The sequence below is a fragment of the Zonotrichia albicollis genome, chromosome 11, assembly GCF_047830755.1.
Source record: "Zonotrichia albicollis isolate bZonAlb1 chromosome 11, bZonAlb1.hap1, whole genome shotgun sequence".
Lineage (NCBI taxonomy): Eukaryota > Metazoa > Chordata > Aves > Passeriformes > Passerellidae > Zonotrichia > Zonotrichia albicollis.
The window spans coordinates 6895068-6914330 of record NC_133829.1 but is presented as its reverse complement, the minus strand read 5'-3'; the positions used below and the strand labels follow the sequence as shown (position 1 = coordinate 6914330).

Genomic DNA, 19263 nt, shown 5'->3' with positions numbered 1-19263 from the left:
AAGGGATTGAGTCATGGGAGGAATTTTGTCTGAAGCTGGTACAGAGCAGAGAAAGGGGATCTGTTTCCTCATAGAACGTCACACATAATAATGTGAAAATAAAGCCCAGCATTTAATTAACTTGCATTGTGAAACAAACCAAAATATTCTCTTCCAGGTCCAAACAATGTATTGCATACAGTTCACTTAAAGAAGCACAATAAAAAGTAATAATAAAACCAGTAAATATTACATTTTAGCCCTGAGTGATTTTCTTACTCTCAAAATCATATTTCCCAACAAAGTCTACAAACACGCCTGAAGTATCAAATATTCCATCAGTGAAGAGGCAACAATTACTTAGTCATTACAGAGGGCTAAATGTCTTATTTTTATACTCCATAAAAATAGATAACAGCTACATGGAGCACACCTAGTGCTAATGAATAGACTGGACCATTAGATATACACACATGCCTGTGGGTTATGTCTATGTGTGTCTGAACTTCAGTGCTGCTACACCAACCCCATGTGCAAAACACCATTTGATCCACCTAGAGGAGACCAAGCAAAATTAGAATGTTCATTCTTTCTTTTATGACAGTTTTCTCAAACACCTGAACTGTAAGGAATCCTACAGAAGGAGTTCCCACACATTGCTAGTGGCATTTACCCTTGAATTTCATTCAGTTTGGGTAGTGAAAACTAACCAGCTAATTTCACTTTCCAGTAACCTTCAGCTTCCCCAATTAATTCTGAGGACTTGTAGTTCTGTTCTTTTGGGCTTTACTTCACATCACTGTAAGGAAATATTTGATTTCAAAGTTACTGAATAATGTTCTTTCCTAAAACATGCTTGATATGAGTGATACATATTTGGTCTAAACTACTTTACAAAATCTCTTGCAAACTACTTAACCATACATATCTTTCATTTATACATTTATCATTTTTCAGTGTATTCTGGCCTCAGCCATCACTGGTCTCCTCCAGTTCCATGAAGTCCATTTTTCACATGAAAAAAACTGAGGCAGAGAAAACTAGAACAAAGCAAAAAACTTCACTTTAAATCTGAGACCACCTCAAGCCTCAATCTTAAGTCAAGATCTCCAGTGTGTTACTAAGAGCTGCAGCACTCTCTTTCCTGTGGGCAGACTGAACAGAGAAACCTTGAAAATTCACTTCTTGCCTTTGATAAAGCATCCAACATTTCTGCACTGCCTTCAGCCTGCTACTTGCTGCACAGAGATCACAAAATGGTATGGCTTCATGCACAGCTTCCAAGTTTTCCTGGATTTTGACTGAGAAGGAATCAAAAATATGCAGCAGAAGCATAGCACAACCATGAGACCCAGTTAAACTGTATGTGAATTGTATGTGCCCTTATCTGAACCCACACACAAAATTTTGTAAACTTATCACAACAAATACAATAATCAGAACCCTAATCTAGTTAAGTTTTTTAGAGCAATTCAAATTATATGCATAATCAATCTTTTACTTTTAATTAAATAAAAATACTGGCAGGTAACAGTAATGTCTCTGTACACAGGACTCATTTAGAAGCATTAGCAAACCCAAATTTAATATTCTTTTCATTTTACCAGCATTTGCTGGATTTCACACTAATGGCTCTTTCTTCTCTATTGATTCTTCTCATTAATTATCTTTCAATAATATATTTTGTGTGAAAACACATCCCTTTAAAGGATGCTTTTATGATAGTGCAGCAGTGTGACTGCACTCCTTGTCTCTCAGCAGCTGGATTTATCATGTGTGGCAGCAAAGGAAGCTGCTCCACTTACATTGGACCCTGTCCATAAACCTCCAATCCCATTCCAAAAAAATCCAGTTATATTTCTTTACTAATGTCCCAGCAGAGATTGCTGTCAAAGGGGCCTGGAATGTTTATCAAAAGGTTGGGATTATGGTGCCAATGCTGTGCAAGTCACCCAAGGCCACCAAATATTAAAGGCAGGGAGGGCTCTGACTGTACATTGCCAAGGGCTACAGCTGAATCTATAACGTATGAGGCAAAGGCTCTTCCAAAACCCATAATTTTCTTGAGGTATTTGGCTTCTGTTCCTGTGGAGGAAAATCAATCACAGAGGCCAGATTAATTCCCATTACCCAGAGGAGGCAGGAGAGAAGGCTGTGCAAACAGGGCAAGGCAGCAGCTCTGAGGCCAGCAGGAATTGCAGATGTGTCCCTGTACAGACCCAGCTTCCCCAGACTAAGCTGGAGAAGGTGATCCATAGGCTGGGTCTGCAGCAGGCACCCACCTCCCATTTCATCCAAAACAAGGATTTGAGCCATAAAAATCTTCTCATGGGCCACTGCAGAGTGCTCTTGGACAGCCCTGGATTCATTGCAGATTCAGGTCAGGCTCCACATGCTGACAGTAACATTTGAATTCTGTCTGTGCAGCAGAGCCCTCCTCAGCCTTTGCAAGCCCCCAGAATTCAAACACAGCCAGAAATATCCTGGCTGTGGGAATCCTCCCTGCTTTCCTCAGGAATCAATGTTTGCCACAGGGACCCCTCACAGCCAGCACTGGGGTACTTTCCTCCAGTAAAGTTGCAGTTATTTCTGTGCAGCTCCATAAGATAAGCACAGAAAACATGAAAATCTCATGGAAGGATGTTGAGTATTTATGCTGAAGTAGCAAAAATTATACAGAGGCATAAACTGACAAAGACTCTTCAACCGCTTTCAGATTTTAGTGATCCAAGCTCTAACTGTAATCAGTTTAAGGCCACAATTAATGTTTTGTGAAATTAACATTTTTTAAGACCAGAATTGGACTTTATATTTCTTTTTCCTGAAAAAACTTATTGAATAGGAAAATATCATTATAATAGATACAAAAAAAAGGTAATAAAAAAAGAAAAAATAAATAGAAAGAAAACAAAAGAGAGAGATGGGCAGGAAATTCAAAGGAGAGTTTGATGAACATGACATGCCCAATGAAGCAGAAATAAAATAGATTTTAGAATTTTTTCTGATTCCAAAAGGAAAAAAAAAATCTTAAGTGTGACACCAAACATTTGTTCTGGAGATAGCTTCACTATGATAGATTTGTTTGGCATGCATTGAATTATCTCATGTTTTCAGTGGGACCAGAAGCATTTTGTGATGAAGAAATTCAGTTTAGGAGGACTGTGGGACACCATGATCTTCTCAGTTAAAATTACATAACTCCGATTTATTTTCATATCATGGGTAGGATGGTGAGGACAAAATTGTATGTATATTTAGAAATTATAAAACACACAAAAATATCTCTGTTCTATTAGCATGTAGCCAAATGTTATAGTGCATCATTTTACTGAAATAAAATAAATAGCAAATACACCATCAGTAAATGTGTCCCTAATATCTGGTGCATGAAGATATAACATATGACTCAAAATTCTCTGGACTATTATTCCTCTGGAGCAAGGAAAGTTTGCAACCTATTGTTAAAATTTCTGAGGTGACCTTATCTTAAATATTTTAAATATGTAAGCACATACGAGCCACTAATTAAGGAAGGAACCAAGAGCACCTACCCTGTAGCCAACATCTTCTGTGACAACTGCTGTGTCAACCATGCAGCCTGCTTGCCACAAGGTCTCTTTAATGCTGCAGCCATAGAGAAACACATTCTTTTTCTGGGAGTGCCCGTGGTAGTCACAGAAGACCTAGAGAGAGGAAAAAATAAGGCAAAATGTTGAACATTGTAAAGGTTTCTTGGTTCTTCATAATATCCACTGCTAGACTATGGCAGGGAGGTGTTAATTTTTTTTTAAGGTCTCTTCAGAGTAGCTTAGACTGGGCCGTGCCTTTGACCTGTGTCAGACTTCATTAGTCACTTGTATCTTGCTTTATTTATTTGATCTGACATGATCTCAGGGGTCCAGAGTCAAGCCTAGTGCACTTCTGTCTGCAGCAGAAATAAACATGACACCTGGGCGAGAATCCATGGCAACTCAGGAACCTGAGGGTTCATGAGACCTCCTGATACCACAACGGAGCAATTTGTCAGGCTCTTTCTACTTCTAAACTCCTAAACTCCGGCTTTATCCTCATGGGACTTGAAATCCATGCCTCCCCAAATGATTAATCATTGCTTTGTGTTCTTTAAATTAAAAACCCATGCTACATAATTTTCAGGAAAATATAATTGTGCAATTGTATTGCCAAACCTTTGCATGAATTCCTGCAAGTCAAGCACAGAAAATGACCCATATTCAAGGCAAATAATCTCATTCCACACTAATTTATCTGTCTGTCCAATCCATCTCTCATGTCAGCTGTCATATAAACGAGGCACAAGGCACATTCCCATTTTAGCGGAAGTTTTGATTGCCTGTATAGGCAGATATTGATTCCCATGGAAATGAAAATCACAATTTAATGACCCGAGAGGTAAATATTGACCCAGGTCTTAAAGAATAATCAATCTCAGTGCCCTCTGAGATATGAAGTCGATGTACACATGGCTGTTACATATATTCTCCATGTCTTAATCAGGAATATTCAGAAATCTGTCAATGAAAATATAAGAATCTCTAAAGAGAAGGAATTATTTCATTTTAAACCAACAGCATTCACTGTAGAGTAGAAAGGAGCTTCAAGATTTCATTTAAACTGTTTTCCAGGACTTATGTTGGCGACAAATGAATGTGTGTAGAATGGTAGAGAAAAATTATGGACCCACATAGAGATGGAGGAGAAATATGGGGTGCAAAAAATAGAATCATTTACGTTGGAAAATATCTCTAAAATCATCAGGTCCAATCATTAACCCAGCACTGCCAAATCCACCACTAAACTCCATCCTCAAGTGCCAACTGCACATCTATCCAATACGTCCAGGATGCCAACTCCACCACTGCTCTGGGCAGCCCTTTCCAGTGCTTGATAACCCTTCAGAAAAGGAATTTCTTTCTCATATCCAACCCAAACCTCCCCTGGCCATTGAGGTTTAGGTTGGATATGAGAAAGAAATTCCATTTGAGGCCATTTTCCTCTTGTCCTGTCAGCTTGGGAGGAGAGGCTGACACGCACTCACTGTCAGCCTGTCCAGGTCCCTCTGCAGAGCCTCCCCACCCTCCAGCACATCAACACTCCCACCCATGTCCCTACCTAAATACATGCACAAGAGGGGAGAAACAGATGGAGAACATGAGCTTCTTCCACCAACTGTGAGGGCAAAACTCACCCTCGTTTGCTTATTTACCAGCTCCACAGCAACTAAGTTTAGCTGCAGCATGTCAGTTTATTTATCTGGGAATTGAGCATGAACATTCTTTCAGCTCCTTTGACACTGGAGGGGCTGAGGCACACGTAATAACCAGTCAGATGGACAATTATACACATCCCAGAACTTACAGGCTGCTGTTTCCTTTGGTTTCTGTCCTGTCAACCTTCCTTCCCACAGCACCAACATCTCCAGATCTCTTTGTGGGGCTGAGGGCCTGCAGGTTCCACACCTGGAGCATGTGAACAGCCACCTACCCAGCAACAGCTCTGATCCACACACAATTATCCTGGAATGCCTCCTTCCAAAGAGCTGCATTTATTAATTCTCTTAATGACAGACATTTTTCCAGCTAGTGTTTCATCTGAGCTACCAGCAATGCACAGTCATAGATTAGGTTAACCACAGTTACCACCTAGAATGTATTTCTATGAATATCAAAGAGAATTTTACAGCTTTTGTCTGATTTCAAGGCAGAAAACTCGGCTCAATTGCATATCAATTACCTGCCAATTTACAGAATTACAGCACACAAAAAGACAATATATTATCTGCTTAAAATATTATTTATCAGAAACCATGCAGGGATGATCAGAGAGTGGAGCTGCCTGATAAGTAGCAGGTCTATAATTGTGCACCTCAAGAAGCCTTCAGGCAGGTCCTTATAGTGACAGATCTGGATTAAGACTTTACTGGTAAAAGATTACTAAAGCCAGGTTCTGTGATATGGCAGCTGGTTCAGGCCGTGGAATCTTTCACTGTCACCAGCATCCACAGGACAAGCGTCAGTGCCACTGAAAACACAGAAAATACTTGCATAGTGCTACATTTTAATTAATTTGACTGGATACTGCAGCCACTCTCAGTGTTTATACTCAATTATTCTCTACAGCCCATCCTTCTGCCTGATTTTCACACCACAGGGTAGCTTATGTCTCACCATTCAGCCAAGGCTAAGAGATATTTTGGAGTCTGAGCGCCCAACACAGAAATTTTCCTGGGATATGTCTGGGCAAGCACCAAGCAGACTTGGCACCTCCCAGTGCTTTTTCTTCAGCCTGTCCTTCCATATGGCTGGGACACTGAGACACACAAACCAGTCAGACTCCCAAGCCTGCACTCACTGGGATATGACTCAAAGACATGCACAATTTTTTAATCTATTTGAAGTTATTTGCCAGCACTGATCATACTGATCATCCTAAAGGTAAGGACTGCCTTCTAGCTCAAAAACAACACTCCTTATGAGTCACAGAACCAGGTACCTTTTAAAATAAAAGAAAAGCAGTGTATAAAGTGGAAAGTAAAAAAAGCTGTTGGAAAACCGAACTTTTCGAAATGACTTCTCTTTTTTCGTGTCAAGTCTCTTTCTTAATAACATTGTGACAGAGCATTAAATGCCAGTTTTGAGGTAGGCATGCTTAGAGGTTTTTTTCCTCCCAATGAGTACATTATTGCAGGCTGTGCTTGTTTCCAAGCTTCATATAATGACTTTGAGAGGCAGCAAACTCTGCTCAGAGCCTTCTGGTCCACTGGAAGTTCCTTTCCCCTTTTAGAGCATCCTGCTCTTCACTAGAAATGAGAGTCTCTGCAATGTCCCAGTGCACTCAGTCTCTTGGTCCCATTAGGGTTCCCACAGGCAACAAGGTAAGTAAAAAACTGTATTTAACAGTGTGTTTTCTTGTTAACTAAAGAATTAAAGTGGCCTCGGTTTGAGGGGCTGCTGAAGTTCTTTGCTTTGAAGAAACTGCTTGCACATCCCTAGGATAAATTAAACCAAATCAGCTCACAGAAATCATTTGGCTTCCAGTGAACTTGGCTCCATGAGATCTTATAGGTTAAAAGAAAGCCCAATAAAAACAAACAAAAAAAAACCCCACCCCCAAACTCTCTTCTGAAGGAGGGGAAAGGCATTTTTGAGGGTGTATAAACTAAAATCAATGCATTCTTCAAAGGCAAAGAAAAATCAGTTTATGAAATCTGACATGCAGTCTGTGAGTGAGGGAGATGGTAGGATCAATAGCCTCCCTTCACTCAGCAATGATGAAAACTTGTACTGAGTATTCAACTTTATGCACCTGAATATGACAAGGAGGGTCATGTACTAAAAGAGGCCAGACAGCAAATTACAGGGTAAAACAAGACATCCCACACTGCTCTGAACCAAAGGGAAACGATGGTGACTCAATTTGCAACTCTAAGTTTCAACAATACTCCTCAGCCTACAGAGATATATTTCAGGGCTGTCAGCTTAGACAAAAACTAAATTATGCAAGAATTCTCATAGAGAAGATCACAGACATTTTCACCTTGTTTGGGGCTTTTCTCAGCAAACCCAGAGGGACTCTGGTGCACTTGGACATTTCCTGCCTGGCTGTAGCTATCACCAACAAACCTGCCAGTCCCTGTATCCACATCTGTTTGTCAATATTTGAAACTCCTTGTGATTTTCCTCCTGGGGTCTCAGAACTATTTTTTCTTTCTGCTGGGCAACTGAGCAGATGGGATGGATCCCAGACCCATCTCATGAATTTCTGGTAGCTCCCAAACCCAATCCTTTCCCCATTACCAAAGCAGCAGGGAGGTTCACACCCTTTGAAGGTTGTGATTGCATGGGGTTTAGCACAGTCCATTTAGACGAAATCCTTTGGAATTCCTCCTAATGCTTCCATGAAGACAGCAATAACTTACTCATAATATTGAGCTTAGTTGGAGAACTTTGAGAATATAAAGAGCTTTCAGAAATTAATTTTCTCATTTTTATTCCAGGTATATAGAGATTCTTGTTAGAAGATGCTTGTTAGAAGAGAGATGCTTGTTAGAAGACTCAATAAGTGATAAATATTCAAAACTTCCAAAACAATTCCACAAGATGAAAGTGCAACAGGACGTGATGCTCCCAAATCACTCCAGCTCCCTAACAGAGCTGTTCACACAAGTACAATAATCAATCCATTGGCAGAACCACACAAGAGAACTGGAAGAGACTCACCAGAGGAGCCCGGCCAATGCTGCTCAGGTAGTAGAGGAGACCTTTGGCGTGGTAAATTGTTGGGTGCAGCTGGGAGCTGGGTGCCAGCCACTGCCTGTTGAGATCATCTCCACTCAGTGAACAACGAAGGCTGAAATCAGGAAGCAGCACATCACAAACTGGCAAAACAAAAGCTGATTCCAAAGCATTTCCAATCCTGGCAAGCCGTGGCACAAGGAATGTCAATAGAACACAGATATAATGGTTTTGAACACAGGGCTGGAATGAACCAATAATCCATATTATATTTTTCAGGTTCTTATACTGTATTAATTTTACTAATTAAATTTTATTAATTTAATTTCCTTTCTTTCTAAGGTTCACATAATTGCCGTCCTGCAAATAAATGCAGTTTGTCACTTACCTTGACATAAAGTTGTGACATCTTCCTCCATCACAGTTACACAGAGAGCAAAACTAAGTGAGAATAACAGCAGAATTTTTATTCTGAAGGGAAAAATGATAGTTGGACTTGTATTCCCATGTTTTAGTTTAATATCAAGAAAAAAAAAAACAAAACAGAAGGGAGTCTTGTTGTTGCAGACCTACAGAAAGAGTTTCTCATCATTGTCATTGGTCACACCCCAAACCTACTCTATCCCCCTTTCCTGTGGGGACTGACATTAGTTTGTGCCTCCTCAAACCATCCACACTTCCCTCTGCTAAAATGCCTTTGTACCCACTGGATGAGTCCAACATAAAGGGAGAAAAAAAGCAGGGAAATAGAAACTGCTAAAAGGATTCAGTAAATACAGAGATTAATATTAAGCCGCTGCCAAACTCAATTTTATTTTTTAGACTAAACTAAAAGCTCCTAAAAATGTTGATTATTCCTTCAGCAATTATAAAGAAATCCCAGGATATGTCACATAAGAAAAACTCCTAATTAAGTCCATAATACAACCTACCAATTCTGTTGCTCTGACACAAAATGTGACTTTTTTCAGAGGTGACTATGACAAGACAATCCCCAGCTCTGCAGTTCACAGGTGCTTCTGTGCTTAGTATTAGTTTAAGAAGTGTAATCCAACTCTAAAACAATAATTTGGAAGTTCTTATGAACTGTTTGGAAAGGAGGTATCATCCCTACATAAAGCCAAGAGCTTGGAGACAAGGTTCAGCTTTGTCCCTTCAAAGATTAACATTTCTGCTCATTTAAAGTTTTAAATATTAGCCCTCAGCTTGGCTGTATCCACAGCTCTTAGGGACATGCAGAATTCAAATTTAATTACAAGAGGCTGATTTTTCCCACCCTGCTCTGTCCTTCCTTCATTCTGCTAAAATCTGTTTACTTTTGAACATGCCAATTCCCTGCCAGTCCTGTTTCTCCTTATCCCTTCATTCCTTCTCTCTCTTTCCTAATAGTGATGACATGCACAGATAATGGTTTTGCCCGCTATGCTCTGCAGCCAAGGGTGAAGGTAAAATATTAAGTTGATTTCAAATGCTGATGGCAAATAAAGGGACTGGAGAGCTGAGACTGGCTTTGAATGTTTGGCAGGACTTAATGAAATTCACTACTCAAATCAAAGGCCTTTCCTACAATACACTTCCAAGCTATTATATTTCCTTTAAATGCTTTACATGTCTTTTCTTTTTTAAAGCCTAAGGAAGACTACATGCCACTTTGGATGGGACTGGTGGCAGCTTACAAAACAATTGCCAGAAAAAATTCCAGTAAAAAAACACCACTTCAGTGGCTCTATATAGAATACCCGAAATTCTGTCAATTTTTACATATCTTCCACCCAAGTCTACTACCCAGAGATATCTCAAATAATTAAACTGTTATTCTCTTGTTCAACCCGATCTGTTTACTATAGTCCTCCCTCCCCCTCTACTTTTATATTGCCAAGACATTTTGGTTTTGAGGGCAAAGCAACCTCAGAAACTGCACAAAACTCTGCACAAGCCACGTGTATGGATGGAGAGATCCTACCTGGTCCTAACATGAGCCTTGATAAGGTCAATGGAACATTTCAGTGTACTGCAATAAGCCTGTGTCCCACACAGACACAAAAATGGCAGGGGATGAGAAACACAGGAAAAACAAAACTGAACAGGGTTGTGTAGTAAAGAGATTGGGGATAAGAATAATACACAAGATATTAGACAAGAAAGGCTGAAATGGAGAGAGAGAAAAGTCACTTTTTAAAGAAAATATGTTGCTGCGTTGGGGAGATAAAATACTTCCCAGTCTCCTGTCCATAACAGATAAAAGGAAAGACAGGAGCCATCATATTGAATGAATGATGTCAGGACTGATAATAACAGCACCTGGGGCACAGGGAAATATAAAATCTAAAGGGATGCATCATGTTTGATATGTAGAGAGAAGGATCACCATTCACTGTGCATCTTAAAAGCAGACAGCAGTACCAGAGTAGGATGAGAGTGTCTGTATAAAAGGCAGCAGGCACAAGTAAACATTCAAGATGCCATTGAGCAGCATGAGGCAGCTTCAACCAGACACACCATGCTGGACTTTATAAATAACAGCAGCCTAGGATGAAAACTGAAATATTTTTATTAAGATGTTATGGTCCTGCCATTCAGAAAACTGAGAGCAACATGGAGGGGAAAAAATATAAAATGGATAGAAAATCTTTTGTTTCTCTTAATTTGAAATCTTTCCAGAGATCAAGGCTGGTGATGGGAGGAAGCAGTAGCAGCAGTAAAGCCCTCCTTCATATTTTAATGGAGAGTGTCAGAAATATAGCCATTATTTGCTGGCTTGGACTCTGGCTTTGTTCAAGCCCATGGGCTGAAATCATAATGGCTACATTGCACCCTGGTATGGCCCTGAGATGCCAATAATTACTCCAGAAATGGAACATCACCAGAACAATGTAAATTTTGGAGGCTTTACAATGAAACAGTTGTCATCAGCATTACTGCAGTTAACAATTTATTTCCCATCCCCTTCTCTTTCCTTCTGACTGCAACATGAATGCTAAACTCTGTACAATAGAACCAGGCTCAAGAGCAGCTTACTTTCCCAACATAACCAAAACAGCTGGGAGTCCAGGAGCTGCAATCCCTATTCCTTATCGCTTTCCTTCAAGTGTGTATTTCATTCTTAAGTCCCAATCACACTCCCATCCTTACTTAAGCATGACCTACTGCCATGCTGATTGTCCTCAAACCTCATTTGTACCACATCTGGTTTTTAAAAAACCAAACAGGTTTTTATCAGGATTAGAGCATTGGAGCACCAAAGCAGGCTGGCCCTGTTCAACTGGTCAGATGATAAAAAACAAGGCAAAAAAAGTTAGCTGGTTCTAAGAGATCCCCATAAAGTACCAAACAATGGTGTTTTTTCAACTGTGATGTGAAGTGCTGCCTTATTTATTTTATCACCAAGCCTTTAAGAGGAAATATTTTATTACTCTCTTCTCTTTTTTTTTTTTGTGGTTTTTTTTTCTTTTTTTTCTTTTTTTTTTTTTTTTGGTGGCACCTTACCCACACATAATGCCAGACTCACGTCCTGAGTGACACTTTGTGCTACCTGGGTGCCAATGAAATCACCTGTCTCATTTCTGCTGCACCACCCTCCCCTCCCAGCACTGACTGCTAAATCCATGATGCACAATTCTTCCTCTTGGACAAACACTATCCTGAGCTATCACTCTGCCAGTTTTTTCCTGCCTCCCTTCAGCTGAGCACTGATACTAATTAGGGTAATGAACCTTCAGCGTTTTACTTGCTGCGTCTGACTGGTTTTGTCACAATGGACAATTCCTTGCTTCCCAAGATAAATGATGCAATCTGTGCTCTCCCTGGTCCGTGCATGTACTGTATCTCTATCCTCTGCCTCTGATGGAAGGGCTCCTTTTCTCTCTGTAGACACATTTCATTAAGCCACACTTGGTCACAAATCACTTGGAGATGCAGAACGAGACCTGCCTCACCCCAGGTAATGCTGCCAATGTCATAATCAAAAAAAGACAAGGGGTTCACCTGATCTGCTGGAAAGGTGAGCAAACAGCACTGTCAGGCGTGGGCCAACCTCCCTCCCAGTTCCAAAGGATGCCCAGTTCATTTCTATCTTACTTCTATTTAAATTAGCAGTAATTATTAAATAATAATTAGATAATTCATTCACCTAGAGTTGCCCACACTTTGCACTGTCAAAGAAATCTATGAGAAAAGCTCAAGTAATAAAAGTTTTGTGCTGTTTTATGAAGGAGCAAATAAGGATACAGGGAACAAATAAAAACTGAGTTCTCACCTACAACACAGAGTCATCTCAAGAGTCTCTTGTGAGACTCTTCAAATACTTTATTCAATACAAAAGCCTTAGAACAGCATTCTTAAGACACTGGTTTTGGGTGGAAATTTCACTTTTCAGCTCTTATAAGTATTGACTTTTTGCAGAAATGTTGACTTTTCCTCACCCATCCAACACCAATTCCCCAGAAAACTCTGAATTTTCTGTCAAAACTCCAAATTTTACTACCCAAAAAATGAGAACTGGTTAAGGATATGTCTCAGAAAATATGAATTTGAGGTTTCTTAGGTACCTGTTTCCTCTCTTTCAGAGCATCTCCTTGAGGGGGGCACATTTTCCCTAAATGCAGCATCAGGACTCTGTGGCAACAGCTCAGTGAGACGCAGAATCATGATGCAACATGGGAGTTGTAGTTTGGCTGGAAGAGCCTGTACAAAAACAGCCAAACAACTCCCAAATGGCACAGCGATGACAGTTCCAAATTCAAGTTCTGTTTTTAAATTGTAAGATTTGTCTCCAGGTTTGATTATCCATTATTCATAGAAAAGCTTAAGCTTTCCATGGGGTGAAAAAAAAAAAAAAGCAAAAAAAAAAAACCCTGAAAAATATTTTCCCAAACAGCCCCACTTATATCCTCCTACGAGCAATGTCAGCAAATCCTAATTTTGCAGGCAGGGATATTGAGAAGTGGAGCCACTCATGCAGCAAAGCAGTAAATCAATGGAAAACTAGGAATAGAACCTGACAGCTGATGAAAGCACATCACATTAACTAAAACTTTGCTTTTAAATTTATGTCCTTTAGCCTGTTTCTAATTCTTATATCCTTTCCTATTTTAAATGTGGCTTGTATCCATAGAGCTGGAGAGGATTCTTAAGTGACTTAAGCTAATTGCACACATATGGGTTGCATAGAATTAACTGAGTGGATTTAAAAATCTGTTAGTTAAATCAGTGCAATCTCTGCATATAAATGAGCACTAAGAATTGCAATTTGCAGATGATTGTTCTAATACTTAAACAAAAATAAACAATGCAGAAGGGCAAAGTGTGACATCATAGAATTAAGTGATAATCACAAGCTAGGTATGTGGAAGCCCAGGAAAAAAAAATAATGAAAAAGAATGTACTCCAGTGACTTCAGATGTTCAACAGTTTTTTCTACAATCCATCCTTAGCCAAGTAGTCCAGGAGGTGGAACCCTGGCACCTGCAAAGCTTTGTATGGCATCAGGCTTGTTTCAGCCGGCTGACACCTCCCAGCAAAGTAGGACAGTGGCCTGTCAGCTGGCAAGGAAGAAAGAAAAAAGGAAAAAAGAGAAAGAAGCCAAGAAGACCTCAGAGAGATGAAGGTGAGGAAGCCTGAAGCCACTCCTCCCCAGCTGAGGTGCAGTGTGTCCCATTCTCCATCACCCCCAATAAAAACAAGCAGCAGGATAAATCTCTGCAAGTCACACCTGCATGACAATGAGGTGGTGGTGTTCCAAAATAAGATGCTTTTGAGCACATATATTTTTGGCCCTGTAGGAGGCTGAAAAGTTGTTTTGCCAAATTTGTTCTGTTGATTTCTGAAGAGAGGTTAATAATAAACTGTACAAAAAAGTGTTTAAAACGTGGCTGATCTAGATTAGGCAGTGCTGGTTGTGCCCTGTATTGCTAAGTAGGCTCACATATTAACCCTTCAGTATAAACCCCATTGGTCAAAAAAGATGCTGTTTCTCTTGTCTAAGAAAGATCTGGCACAGGATGGGTTTTCTGTGTCACCAAGTCACTCATGTAATTGTAGGAGCAAAAAAAGGGACTTCAAAGCACAAGAATCTGCTGTGATTTATGGTGAATTGGCCACAGGCTGACATAATTCCTCCATTAGTAAATTATAGTTCTGGAAAAGCAGAATTAACTGAAATGTGCTGATTTGTAGCTTACAAAATAATACAAACCCAAGTACAAATCTTGCTAACTCTTTCCTTGACACGGCAGTGGGCTCAGGAAGATAACACTGAGTTGTGTTTGTTGCTCATCCTAGAAGGGCTCCCCCTCTTTTTCCCACCTCCACCCCATCTTTTTCCAGTTGTTTTAAACTCTATATGATTATGAAGACATTACAGCTATATCTTCATCATCACTGGAAATTCCCACTACAGGGCTACAGCATTTTGGGACTTGACCTCTACCAACCTCCCAGGCTACTTGCACAGCAAATATCATCTCTCTGCAATATAATAATATTTCCTCACAGGTTACTCAGCAATGATACACATGAAGCCAGGCTTTTTATATTTCTCCTTTGTGACGTGGGATTTCTTACCCTGCCTGTGAATTCCCTTGAGGAGCCAGGAGCTCCTATAAAACACTGTTTGCTTTCTTTGCAATAAATGTTCCCTTCTGTGCAGATGAACAATATTTATGGATCAAACCCATTTGCAATCCAAGTTCCATTTCAGAAAAGGCAAGCTGGAAATAGATGATCTTTAAGGTCCCTTCCAACATAAGCCATTCTATGAAAACAGAAAAAAAACCTCAAAACAGCCAACATACATCACACCACCAGAAAAAAAATAAAAATCAACTTCCCCAAAAACCTAATGAAAACACCTCCTTCTATTCTTTTTTTTTTTTTTTGTTATACATTCCACCTGTCCTTGAAAGGATGTGGTTATTTTCCATTTCCCCAGGCATATATATCATTGAATTCTTTCTTTGCCAGCACATTGTATCTTCCTTGTTGTTGTTCTACTGCTACATAATACTTATCTCCAGTGTTGTGAACTCTTGGCTAACACTTTGCCTAATTCCCTCACATATTCCTGGAGACCATTAAAGCTTTGAGGGACTTGAGCTGAGTTAAAAATACCATCACTACCATAACTGGAGACTGCTTTACGCAGTAGGAAAATGATGCATAGAAAATGGTCTGGTAAGTCATTGCAGCTACTGGGAAAAAAATTAAAATAATAATAACAATAAAGAAAATCCCCAAATAAAGCTCATGTGTTGTGGAGTTTCCTCATCAACAATGTGTGCATCATCTTCCCTACTACATCCCTTCTGTGAATATCTTGGGTAAAGAGTAACAGAAGAACGATTGAGCTCCTCCAGAGGCCAGGCAAAGGAAATAATGTATTTTAGGAATGCCAGACAAATGATGAATTTGAACTGCCCCTGTATGAAATCTGGCAGCCACAAGGGCCACCCATCCAGCCTGCAGACAACAAAGTGTCACTAATGAAACATCCATTCACCAGGGCGAGCACACCAGCAATAATTACTGAATAATGATAACGGCGAGGAGACAGTGTGAGATAACAGTTCTGCATCTGGAATTCTCTGCAAAACAAATCCAGCCCTCTGCTAGCATCAATCTCATCCTTCAGTGCATCCTCAGACACCAGGCAGCAGTGCTGGGAGGGCATTTGGGGCTCTGATCAGCAGCAATCAGAGCAGTCACAGGGAAGAAAAGCAGTTCAGGGTTCTGTGTGTGGATGCACTAAACTCTCCTTTATTTGTTTACTTTCCCCCACACACATGCACAGTGAGCCTTCAAACCACAGCTGAATCCTAATTCTGATGCTAAAAAAACCACAACAAATTGCACTTACATAACTGCTCATCCAAGCATGGTGTCTCTGGGCACTTCAAAACAGTAAAGTTAAACGAAGCATTCAATACACTTATTAAAATAAAGTATCCACTAGAGAAACCTGATGGGCTTGCAGAGCACTGCAAAACAGTCAGGAAAAAAAAAATTTAATGTACACATATAACAAGCAGCAACAGACAGAATTCCTGTCAGAGAGGTAAAAATAAAACAACCAAATTCTCCAGAAAGCTTCAAAAATCCTAGCAAGACTTGGACAAAGTTTTAAGAGAGCTCATTCAAGTGCTAAGAAAAGCTGGCACTGGGACTTCAGGATGCACAGAAAGATTTAAAATTCCTAAGAGGTGCTATCACAATCTCAGGGGAGCGGAGAGACTTGCAATGGGTACCTTGCTGAACATATCAACAGTCCCAGTCTGGCTGGAAGTTTCTAGTAAAGAAAAACTAGGGCACTAGATAGGAACAAATGCATGGAAATGGTTCATATATACTCATGTGAGGAAAAAAAATCTAAGCTGCTTTTGCATAGCAATTGACAAATTTTAATTGGGGACTGGTACGATCAAAAAATTCCCTCTTGAAACAGATTTGTAAAGTGAAGTTACTTGAATACTGAAATAAATGACCCGATTTTTCAAAATATGGAACTATTCATCATAGCCTATTGAAGTTCAATAGAGTTGCAAGCACACAACATCTTCCAAAGTCAGGAAATTCTTAACTAGCTTCCCGAAAAAAAAAAAAAAATAGATTGGGTCAATTAATTTATCGTCCTTAGCATTCATTTTTAACTCTCTCCTTAATATGAATCAGGAAGTTCAAAGCATCAGAAGATATCAGCTGAATTTTCTAGAATGGAGGATGCAGTGCTTATCTAAACATTTTGGGCTTTTTTCCCTTAGCTCTTCCCTGCCAACCTCTCTACACATTTGTTTTTAATGTAACATAATAGAAGAATCATCTTTTAAAGGGGTACAAATTGTGTATATGTGAATATAAGGGGATGGATGGATAATCATGAAAACACCCATGAAGAAAACAGATGATCAGCCTCCCATTTTGGTAGCAAAATGTTTAAAAATCTTGCAGATAAGTAGCACTGCCCTTTTCAGTAAGTTAAAAATATCAGGTCCAGATCAAAAATTGAAATATTTCATTGGAAAATAGATGACAAAGTATCAGGCTGACAGAGCCCCTTATTTAGACAAGGAGAAAAGAGAAGAGAGCTGTAATGCAACCTCTATATCACTTATTATAAGACACAGAGAAGGGTAATCTACAGCTATAGTTCTCCTAGTTAGAAGGCCCATGGATAAAAATTGACACAGTGTCACTAAAAGCAATTTATATCTCCTGGCTGGTCCAACTCAGCACACTCAAATAGCAACCAAAGAATAGGCCCACGCTGTTTATCTTTATAGAAATCCACATCTAAGTGCTACAGTTTTTCTCTGTGTATATAAGAAAACTCATTTTAACCTTCTCATAGAGAAAAAAATATTTTGCATAACTATGTAGAAGAGCTGAACCCATTTTCACTGTTAATACAGATTTAGGCCCAACAGGTGGATGACAGCACTGATATACTGCATTCATAGGGCAGCACAACATTTGCCCCTAAGGAGAAACAGTGCTAAGATCTAACTCGGAACCAAGAGGTTTCCAAAATTCTCTGCCAAAAAAAGACAATATTCTGTCATTGCTAGATAACTTCAAAATACTGTTTTCCGTGCAGATGCAACTGTAGTGTCTCTCTCAGTAGAATCACATTAAAAAAGCAGAGGAATAAAATTTTCTCAATTTCAAGATGGAGTTGAAAGAGAAACAAGCATGGTGCTTTCTTAAAATAACAACAAAATGCTAACAAAGTCCCTAGAATAATTCTGATTATACCCAATAGTGCTTTTCCTTTTTTAATTTCTTCAGCATTCCTTGTTCTTTGAGCTAATTCTACCACTCAGACCCAAGAGAGAATAAAGACTCAGCTGCATAACATTTAGTCAATACAGATAAGCTCATAGAAATATCCCCTGCAAAAATCAATGGGCAAATTCAAGCAGGCCATTCTGATCAGGTGGAATAAAGGTTGTACAAGGTGGCCAATTATTTTGGCTTTCCTTGTATTTCTGGAATATTTATCAGCAAGGGAATTCACTTGCTGCCTACAAGAAAGAACCTAGCTAAAACTTTGACCATGTTCTACCCTTTTTGACGAGCTTCATTCCAATCACATTGTGTAATTAATAATGCCATACAGTAGATAAAAACAAATGCATGGAAGTGATTCATAAATACTCATGGGAGCAAAAAAATTTAAGCTGCTTTTGCACAGCAACTGACAATTTTTAATAATTTTAATAGTTGTAATTTATATTAAGTTGTAACAATGTGAATGACCAGAGAAAAATATAAATAGTTTTCCAAAAAGTTGATTTTTCTGAGCAGTTGGCAAGTTTGATCACAGAATTTGCTACTGAAAAAAGGGGGGAAAAGTACACCAAACCAGTCATATTTTTTGCCATTTTTGAATGGCCAAAATAAACATCTACCCTCTTTTAAAAAAAATTAAGCATCCCTATCCTCTCTCAGAGTGCAGTGAATGCACTTTCAGTGTGAAATCTCCATTTCAATAGAACCATCTCTTTCAGACTAATACTGGGACATTTCAAACAATTATATAATCATTAAATTAAGCCCAAAAAGCTTCTTTAAGGTATTACTGCCATCACTGTATAGATGGCTAAAGTAAGTACAAAACAGTTTAATGACTTGCCTGAGATTGCACAGTAAACATTTGAGAAAAATGGAAAAATGATGATTCAAAGAGTGCAAAACATTCATGGGTTTTTTTAAAGCTGTTCACAGCCTGAAAAGCAATTACTTAGTGGTCCTCAAAGGATGCCATGAAGGATGCTTATCTCTATTCCTGAGCACTGAAAATTACCAGTGACAGACAGCAAAAAGGGATTGCAACCAGGAAAATAATAATAAAAAAAGTGAAAAAAAAAAGAATTCGGTCTATAGAGCTCATTTCTCTCCAGCTCACAAGGCAAATTTGTTGGCCTGAAAAGCCATGCTCACTGAATTGCAGCTTTGAATGTATTTCTCATGGTGTGCCTGCACAGCTGCAAAATCCCAGCTGCAATTAGGGACTGTAGGGCTGAATCTTCCATCACTGCTC

The 19263-nt window shown here is 39.3% G+C and overlaps 1 protein-coding gene across 5 annotated transcripts in view; it reads right to left on the bottom strand.

Annotated features, from left to right (window-relative positions):
* AGBL1 (AGBL carboxypeptidase 1) overlaps positions 1–19263 on the bottom strand; it is a 273234-nt gene that overhangs the window by 127554 nt on the left and 126417 nt on the right. For all 5 annotated transcript variants that reach the window (XM_074549224.1, XM_074549221.1, XM_074549222.1 and 2 more), the window contains 2 exons: positions 8217–8346; positions 3531–3662 (listed from right to left, as the gene is read on the bottom strand). In XM_074549224.1, the coding sequence (XP_074405325.1) occupies positions 3531–3662; positions 8217–8346 (262 nt within the window). The remainder of the gene's footprint in view (positions 1–3530; positions 3663–8216; positions 8347–19263) is intronic.